Source organism: Aricia agestis, chromosome 13 (genome assembly GCF_905147365.1).
Source record: "Aricia agestis chromosome 13, ilAriAges1.1, whole genome shotgun sequence".
Lineage (NCBI taxonomy): Eukaryota > Metazoa > Arthropoda > Insecta > Lepidoptera > Lycaenidae > Aricia > Aricia agestis.
Genome location: NC_056418.1, coordinates 10,654,515 through 10,664,862, shown reverse-complemented (window position 1 = coordinate 10,664,862; position 10,348 = coordinate 10,654,515). Strand labels below are relative to the sequence as shown.

General features: G+C 34.0%; 1 protein-coding gene across 2 annotated transcripts in view; it reads left to right on the top strand.

Annotated features, from left to right (window-relative positions):
- Positions 1–2,499: 2,499 nt before the first annotated feature.
- Positions 2,500–10,348, top strand: part of LOC121732917 (arf-GAP with coiled-coil, ANK repeat and PH domain-containing protein 2) — a 27,837-nt gene continuing 19,988 nt past the window's right edge. The window contains exons 1-5 of one of the 2 annotated variants that reach the window (XM_042122939.1): positions 2,500–2,660; positions 2,742–2,858; positions 2,961–3,134; positions 4,100–4,184; positions 6,251–6,394. In XM_042122939.1, the coding sequence (XP_041978873.1) occupies positions 2,608–2,660; positions 2,742–2,858; positions 2,961–3,134; positions 4,100–4,184; positions 6,251–6,394 (573 nt within the window). In that variant the 5' untranslated portion in view covers positions 2,500–2,607. Of the gene's footprint in view, positions 2,661–2,741; positions 2,859–2,960; positions 3,135–4,099; positions 4,185–6,250; positions 6,395–8,969; positions 8,976–10,348 lie in introns of those variants that run through there. The other variant, XM_042122940.1, reaches the window with a different exon arrangement.

Below are 10,348 nucleotides of genomic sequence, written 5' to 3'. Positions count from 1 at the left end.
CTTTGGTAATAACGGACAAGACGTATAAAACCAACCAACATGGAGTCTGAAAACATTACATTTCGGAAAACAAATAAAATACAAACAAAATCTCTCGAAAAGCTATCTATTACTCAAAAAATGATTGACGATTCGCTTAACAACACCATGGAAGTGTGCAGCATGACATCCTTACCAAATGTATATATTAATGAGGAAATTGATGAATTGAAATAAGAAATTAGTTCCCTAAAGGTTCAACTTTTATCCGCTCACTCAGAAATAGACCAACTCTCTACAGAAAATTCTGAACTACGTAAAGAAATTGAAAAGTACAAAAAAAAACACGGAGATACTTAAAGCTATCACTACGCCACAAAAATATATGACACCTAAGAAACGACTAGTTTTAAAATCAAAATCAGCACAATCTCAAAAGAGCCCTATGATATTAAGGAATACTAAAATTAATGACGACATCACATCAACATTTACTGAGACACAAAAGACGAACACATATTTAATAAACAAGAATAACAACACAAGCTTTACTCACACAGAAAAACATGACGATTGTATAGAAGAAATACAATTTGACAAAGACGATACAAATAAAACAAACAAACGAAACATAATAATCGTAGGAGATGAGCAAGTTAAGGTATTAGCAATAAATTTACAATAGAAAAGATTTATCGATCAAGACAACTGCAATTACAAAGTTACTGGAATAGTAAAGAAGGGAGCTACATGTACTTAATATAAAAGTTCCCTATTTATTTATGGATCTAGCAAGCAATTTTTATCGATTTACTTTATCTCATTTGATTTTCGCCATTTTGGCGTAGATTGCAGAATTGCGAGGGAAATTAACTAATTGGATAATGCGATCCTTATATAAATATGGAACGTTTGAATAGATTTATTTATACGTATAGGTTAGGTATTTATAAATAATAAAAATATATGTGCGATACTTTAACAATATATTTTATTAGTTACCGTTACACAGTTACAGTCTGTCAAGAAAGAGTAGACGCTGAAATAAATTTTCCAAACATAATCACGATCAAATGGTAGTTTTGCGCCTTGTATTTTCACAGAGAACGTTTGTACACTTCAAATAGTAACGGCAAGCGGTAGTAGCAATTTTCGGACGCCAACCAGGCTTTTCAATTTTTTTCAAACATAATTACAGTCTTCCTTCGTCAAACGGAAACCTGTCAATTATTTTAAGAGCTTAATATGTATTTGATAATAAAAATCGGTTATTGGAGCGCTGATTCCGTTTCAAATGGCACAAAAAAAAGTGGGTATCATAGATCCAGCGTACTTGTATAAAAATGGAGATCAGTGCACCTGATGCACTCGACCTCATGCTGTTTTGTAACTTATTCTAGTGTGTTTAAGGTTTCATTTCGTTTGTTCTATACATTATTTTTAAGAGTATGAAGTTGGCTACAAAAACAATTTCCTGATTGGCGCAAATTTTGTAAAACTTAAAAAAAAAACGAAAAATTTGAATGGCGCCATACAACTCAGATACAAGGCGGTATTTGAGGCTCAATAGAATTTTAACATCTCGGTATTCGAGAGGTTAGGCTGCGTTTCCACTGAAGCGGAGCGGAATTTTATTTTTTATCAAAAATCGGTAAAACAAAGGTAAATATGTGGTGAATACGGTATAATAAGATTAGTGCCACATTTTTAAGTGCCTATATTATCAATAAAAGCGGAGCGGAGCTTAGCGGTGCCGAATTGACCAATCACCATGCTCAAAATCTTCGCTGTCATTCCGCTGGATTAGCACGATTGGTCAATTCGGGCACCGCTAAGCTCCGCTCCCCTTCAGTGGAAACGCAGCCTTAATCTCTCGACTCGTAAAGAACAGCTGGAGACAGAGGTTAACCTCTTCTTATGGCCTATGTACATGAGACGATACCATTAGACGATACACGCAGATCGTCCAAAGCACGAAGCACCACGCAGGTGCGGCCCGGGCATTAGATTGATTTTTTAAAGGGATGACACTATAATGTTGCCACTTTTTAATTTCTTCACTTTTATATGCCAGACTATTTCAACTTATTGTTTTCACTTTTCAACATCTTTGCTTTTCACACTTTCAAGTTTCACCAATGGTTTTCACGGAAGGCATCTCTTTGCAAATAGAGTCTGGCTAGCGAAAGATGAGACTGGGAAAAGGCGGCAAATTAAAAAAAACGACGTTTAACAACCATGTCTATAGCCGGAATCATAGTTTTGATCTACAAACTACGAATAATAAGGTTTCTTAGTTTTTATTCGTAGTTCGTAGACTAAAACTATAATTCCGGCTATAAACAGGGTTGTTATACGTCGATTTTTTTAATTTGCCGCGTTTTTCCATTCTCATCTTTCGCTAGCCAGACTCTAATAACTAAAACTACAGTTTAAAAAAAAGTTTCATTTGTCACTTTTTTCTTTTGGGTTCTGACGGTTCTGACGTTTCGGATTAATTGTCAAAAGCCCTTTGACAAATCGGTTTTCACCAAGTTTTCACAAACAATAATTATTATTTTAATTAGTTCGCAAATATTTAATTCGGTTCATCTTAAATGTAACAAGTGCGCGCGCTAAATAACAAAAATGAAACCTTTAATAGATTTTGATGAGTGCCTAAGGGACTCGCCAAAATTTAGGTACGGTGGAGATTCGTTTATATTTTATCAAAGAAAGTGAAATCTCTAGTACGTGATGTGATTATTTATTTTTCTTTATAGAGAACAGCTGGAGACAGAGGAGGCGAATATTGATTTACTGGAACAAAGACTTGATAAGGTTCTAAAAACATGTTCGATTATGATTGACTCTGGTAAAGCATACATGACTCATAGGAGGTAGTGTTTTATTATGTTTATATAATGTGAATATTGTATAACGGAATGCGACCGTGCATTATTTAGTTTTTTTTCTTGAACATTCTTGTAATATTGTTGCAGTATGTTTACAAATGCACTATGGGATCTCACAAATAACTTCTCAGAAGACTCAACTGTACTTAGTAGCTATAACCGAATGATCCATGCCTTCCAAGAGATGACAAAGTTTCACACAATATTACTGGATCAAGCGTCAAGGACCATCTTGAAGAATCTCAATGCATTCATTAAAGTGTAAGTCAAGCTTTAGAAGTCATTTAAAAATAAGTATGTCTTTTATACTTTTTATGTGCATAAACATTTCTATGTCTAGTAAGCAATAAGTTGTGCATGGAACATAATTTGGACAATGAAATCAGTTAAAAATGTTATATTCTAAATATAAAACTTTAATTATAAAACAATCATTTTTTGATATGAGTAATTAACTAAAAATAATAAAATCAAATACATAAAATGAAGAAGTAGAATATTTAAATGTACAAAGTAAAACATCCAGATTATTTATCCTTCAAGCCCCATAAGAGCACCGGTGGTCGCAACAACAATATAATACAATAGAATTTCCAAGAATCCAAGATCAAAGGAATCATTATTATATTTGATAGTTGCACATATATATATGTATAGGAAAAGGAAATGAAATAGCAAAAGAGAGAAAAAGAGAAAAGATACTGCATCTTATAATAAATGAGTATTATTCATTCAGTCAGTAAATTCAATGAAGTTATCTTTTAAAAATTTTATTGCATTTTTTCTTATTTCATCTACTTTTCTTTATTTTTTTTTTTATTTGATTTAAATGAGAAGTTAAAAAAAAAATGTTTACTCAAACGAATAAAATTCTAAGTAATCTACTTTTCAATAATTGGTGATAATAGTTAGTGTATTTTATTCAAAATTATGATTTATAGCCAAAGTAATTATGCAGTTTATATTATGTGTTTTAGGTTATCTTTCCGAAGAATCTATTTTTATAATCCACTAGCTGTCCCGGTGAACTTCGTGTCACTTTAAAACCTTCCCTGGCCTTCTACAAATATTTTAAGACTAAAATTAGCCCAATCCATTCAGCCGTTTTAGAGTTTTAGAACACAATTGAAAATCCATTTTTATATAATATATAGACTATATCTAAGATTATTACTATTTCAAAATTTTGCTTTTAATGTAATTAATATTAAAATATTTTTATACAGGGACATCAAAGGAGTGAAAGAAAGCAAACACCATTTTGATAAAATCTCCAATGATCTAGATGTTGCACTCAACAGGAATTCCCAGGTATTTATATTTTAATTTTTTTATTTTTTATTTTACACTTTATTGCAAGTAACATAATATTAGAAAGATGACACAACAGGTACTGCTTATCTCTTTTATGTGTGAATTTCTCGAACGTTCTAGTGGAATCAATTTTTTTTTAATTTAATTTGGGGACGTCTATGGGCTCTGCGCCCATTTCCTTTTTTTGCTATCTTTGTATTGTTTTTCGCGCAAGTGGAATAAATTATTATGTCAAAGTGTTAATTGCCAAACTTGGCAAAACTGTGTTTTCTAGATCAGCTAGTATGTTAAATAAAATTGTATCTTGAGTTGTCAAATTCCCTTAAAAATAAGAAGAATACTGTTTACCTACTTTTTAGTTACGTTATGTTTTGTATATCAGTCTTCTTTTGTAATATATCATACAACAGCAAAACTATTTTTAGATGCTCTTGAGCTTGCTAATATCATATCACTTAGATATATGTATAAGAAAATACTGAAACAAACATACCTGCATAACAGGTATGTTTGTTTCAGTATTTTATTATACACTTTACAGCCGTCAGCCCAAACCTGTTTGGGCTGCATATTTTGAGCCTAACACATTCAATGCCACCACGATTTTCTAGTAGTTCCCAGCGATGCCGCCCTATAAAAAACACAAACATGCTAAGTGTGCTCTCGGCACTACAGGATGAAATTACGTAGCACTCTAGGCGTGTTCACTGGCACTGTAAAAAGGTACAATCATAAAAAGCCTTTTTTCTTAGTTAAAAATAGTTCAAAATTAGTCCTTATTGAGTTACTGCAGATATATTTTGCTTTTAGCAGTGTTTGTGGTTTTGAAGGTTTAATTATGGCAGTATATAGATTCCGAGGTAGGTATTTATCGTAATCTGATCAGTGAAAGTCAACCTTTGGTTACTTATTTATGATTTTTTAGAAAATAGAAAATATGAGCTGGAAATAGGGGAATATGATAATGATGCGACGCAAGCAGATAGTCCCCATCAAATAAACTTCCAAAAGTAGAAGGTGTGCCGATAACTCATATTTATTATCTCAATTTGTTTTAAAATATTTAGTGCACTTATTGTGAGATGGTGGATTAGTGATGAATTGTAAATCATTCGGTACCTATTAGTACATACTTTATTATATTATGCAGGTACCTATAGATAGCACATTGTATTGTCAATATTTACGTATTTCAGCTTTTTAAGCCATCACGGCAGGCATGATAACGTACCCAGTGCTTGTGCTGTTCTATGTAATTTATTATATATTTTTTGTTCAAATTATAAAAAATACAATATATTTTATTATCGCAGTATAAACTTACTAAATTGACCAAATTATATAAAAGGTTGAGAACTCGTGTAGATGAACACGCGTGGCATGTTCGCGGCATTATATAATAAATTGTTTTCGATAACATAAAAAAAATATTAGATTATGGAAGCACATAAGAATTCATAAGATTACGGCACAAAGTGTATGCTCTGAGCGTTTCGGTGAAAAACACTGTCTTATCTTTGAGATGAAAAACGGAGAGCGCGCCCGGCATGCTAGCGGCATGGAGATAAAGATTATTGTGGACACACTAGGCGTGTTAGTGGCACTGAATGTGTTAAGAGCAGCATTCAGCATAGACATGAGAATGACTCTGCAGTGACAAGTCACACTAAATACCCTCAGTTTTATTGTTTTTACAGGATTGTAAGTATTATAACAACGTGTGTTATTATCAGAGAAATTGATTCATAAGTAAAAGGCGCCGCCATTTACCTATGTAATGAACCTATGGCAAACCCAAATTTAATATGATACATTACTATGATTAGGTTATGTCAAACTTAGGCTTCTTACAGACGAACGGCACTTGTCGACGGCACGCGTCGACGGCTGTGCCGTCGACAAGTGCCGTTCGTCTGTAAAAACACTAAGCTAACAGATCATAATCAACATTGATTTGACAAAATCTAACCAAATTTATAACATACATATTAAGTCCGCCAACTGCCTATGAATTCTCTGATGGTATTGTAAGGCAAAGTATAGTGAAGCATTCTTCCCTCTAGGTCTCCCGTCACAAGCCGGCTGATGTGGAAGAGGTGGTCAACCTGTTGCTGGCCACACGCTCGTGCTTCCGCCACACGGCGCTCGACCACGTCCAGAAGATCACCATGCTGCAGGCCAGGAAGAGACATGAGATCCTGGCCACTGTAAGCACTAGTATACAATTTGGTGACACGGGTCACCAAATTGTATACTGTAAACACCGTTATCCTTTAAACCACCAAATGAGTCCGTCAAAATGAACAACTTTTTCTATGAGAACAATGCTGGGAACTGAAAAAAAAAGCCGTCTTCATACCCATACAGATGTCCGGATCGGCAATTTGTATGGGTATGAAGACGGATTTTTTTGAGTTCCCAGCATTGTTCTCATAGAAAAAGTTGTTTATTTGACGGAATCATTTGATGGTTTCAAGGATAACGGTGTTTACACTAACACACTGTATAAACGGTAAATTCTTACGTGATCACGATTTTCATATCAAAATGTGTGTATAAACGTAACATATTATTTATAACATTATGTTGTGTTTCCCATATAAAGCAGGATTGCATGATTTACAAGAATTATAAACCGTAAAAATCTAGCTTGTAAAATATTTATGTAGCTTCATAATCTTGCACTTACTTCCTACAATTTTTAAGTATCATTCATTTTTCTTTTTCAATTTATCACCTAGTCATTGTTATATAACGTAGTTAAGTAATCTTTACGGTTCTTCCTCCAAGTCGACCTAGTATTTTTACTTCCCATCTTGAAATACCTACCTCTAGAATAAGGCCGAAATTACCCTAATTAGGTTACTTCGGACATAGGGTAAGTCCGGATAATTAAAGCGTTTCTTGAAATACTTTTAGAATAAGGCCGAAATTACCCTGATTAGGTTACTTCGGACATAGGGTAAGTCCGGATAATTAAAGCGTTTCTTGAAATACTTTTAGAGTAAGGCCGAAATTGCCCTGATTAGGTTATTTCGGACAAAGGGTAAGTCCGGATAATTAAAGCTTTTAAGTAAATACTGTATTATGTTCCCTGCATGGTAGGTACCAACCATTCTCAGGGTGTGCTCACAGCCCCTGGGGGAGCCCCAGGCAAAGGCCTTGTAGCGATTCCGTGAGCGATGCAATTCATTCAAAGACAGAACATTACTTAATTTTGGTGGTTCATCAAAATGCCACTTCTAAAATGTAGGGTTTCGCCACCAAAAAAGTTTGAGAACCGCTGTGTTTAATTTGTCACGCGTGCCAGGTTAAGTTCAATTATCCGGAATTACCCTGTTTAACCCAAAGTAGAAGGGCTAGGTAACTAATTAAAGTCATTGGTTCACTAGATTTACTAGATTTGGATTAAAGTTAATCCCGGTTTATATATCATGCTGTCTCACTAATTCTTCGTAGTTTTAAAGAATCATTTATAACGCAAGGTTAACATTAACTCAGATTTATACTGCTAGTATTAATCTTATTTCTCGTGCAGGTCGTTGACTGATACTATAATTATGCTCCGCCCACTCAGTATAGTCACGTTGGTAGAGCTTAGTATTAGCTTATTTTATGTTACATAGGAATAGACACAAATGTCTTCCCTGGTGGAAGGTCCACCTTTTAAAGCAACTGAATATTCACTTTAGGTTTGCAGTGAAGCATCAGTATAGGTTACTCTATGGTATCAGTGCAAAATATGCCAGTGAAGTATGTTTTCATTCGCCAATTAAATTAAGCCGCTTTGACATGTGCGATGTGTTTTGATGACGCCCTATAATTATTGAGAACAGTAAATCCTGCTCATTAACCATTCAAAGCAGACTTGCTATAGTTTGTGCGTTTTATGATGATATGCGTGACACATTATTATTGACAATAGTAGGGAAGTTACCTAACAAAAATTAATCGATAATTTAAAAATATCCAATCACTTCGTAAAGGAATTGCAATCGAAATTATCGATTTCGTACTGACATTTCAGTGGTACCGGCGATTTAAGATGGCCGCCTTTTTTTATCGATTTGATTTCGATTCAACAAAGTCAATCTCTATTGACATAAGTTCCGTTTCATGCATATGACGTTTTTCAAATGTTTTCGTAACAATAATTTTTCACAGTTAATTTTGAAATTTTATATTAAGAAGTTAGCATTTAGCTACTTTTCGTTTTTATTCATTTACAATTATAGGAAACATTTGTTTTTGTAGATGGAATATAATTTATTACATTTAGATTTTTTTGTTTTCTTGTAAAAAAACCCGTAGCAAGGAATATGAAAACTGTTACCCATATCATCTTAAAACGCACAAACTATAGTCGATTAGACATTAAATGTGTCTTGTCAACTCTGGCACTCAAAACTGAACACGAATAGACAGACAACGATGATGATGATGATGATTGCCGGCAGGCGGCAACTGACCAAATTATCAGTAAATAAACATGAAATTACAAGTGACAAGTTCCTTATTAATTGATAAGATATCGGAATAGATTACTCATCGGTCACTCATTTCTGATAGAAATAAGGCGCGATACTCAATATTAAATCATCCATGACAGCACTGGCGTAATCGTTTCGCAGTGCGCAGACCGTACCTAGTGATCGCCTGATGAGGCTGTGTTTTTTTGAATTTCGAATGTTTATTTTTTCGTTTTCGTGAATCGCGGTCATGGATGCTAGGGTTTGCCAGTTGCGTTAATTTTGTTTTTTGGTGAATTATGAGCTATGATGCAGTGTTGTTTTAAGTGACTCAATAGTGATTATTGTAAATTGGACTATTTAGAATTGATAATAGAACAACACTGTGTTGTAAGTTTTTTTTCTTTTAATAACAAAGTGTTATAGCAAAGAATTTTTAATACTGATATGTATTTTTATTTTTTATATATAAGTACAATTAAAAATATAAACAAGGAAACCCCGCATCTAATGAAACAAGTAATCTTGTGTGGGTTTTTACTTGACTACGTCACGGCGATAATCACAGATCACGAAACGATACTTAAGTACACAATAATAACTGCCCTAACTCAATAATTAAATATAGTTGGGTCGCGTTATGAAGACAGCGAGTCATGTCTATGGGTTGATAACTGATATGATTAGTAAATGTGAACAAATCTTAAGAGCTCAATTTTTACGTGTCATTTCTTCTAAAACTATTTATCTTCTTAAACTGAATAAACTACAGCCGCCACAGCCCACAAGAGAGTCGAGAAAGTGTGACATAGATTTATCTTCGTTTATCAGTGTGGCTTATCAGCGGGACTAAAATGGTCACATTTAGCAATTCCTCTCAATCAATTCAGCAAATGAATTGTCAAAACTGTCAAACTGACAAATGTCAAATCAGTACAAAAGTACAGAAATGAATTGCAAGCAGAGTTGCATTTTGCGATTTTAGAAAAATTAATCATATTATGATTCATATCATGATTCTTCAAAGCGACCATTTTAGCCCCGCTGTACTTAGTATTATTTATGCTTAAGCTGATAAAATATATTATTTCCGTAATCATTAAGAATTTTTCATTCGCGACCCGGTCTCAAGACGCGGTTTGGCTCTGTGATTGGTCCAAATTTTGACAGGCAACCAATCACAGAGCCTGAACCGTGTCTTGAGACCGAGATGCATCTTCAGTACTGACTATTTATACCAGCCAAGACTTTCTGTCCGTAACCTATTTACGCTGAACCGTAATATGAATATGAATAAACCGGTTTAGATTTAGATGAAATTTGGTATGAAGCTACTTTGAATCCCAGGAAAAAATAGGATACCATCGTTGTCAACGCAAAAGTACAGTTTATGTACGATATACGATGTCTAAAGAAGCGAAGTTACAGATATCTAGCGTAATAATATTTACATAGGTATATTCGTTACAGTATTATATACCTAACTAACCATATAAAGATTCACTTAGTCAACTTTCTAACGATCCTTCTATGCGGATTTCGCAAGATGGCAACTATCATTTGAATTTGTGATAATGCGTGGAGGCCGCAAGCGAATTGTGGGTACCGCCACAAATTCAATATTTGCACTGCCCATATTTGAATAGATTTTCTCAATGTTGTTTCCCATAAAAGGACAAGGAGCTGCCTAAA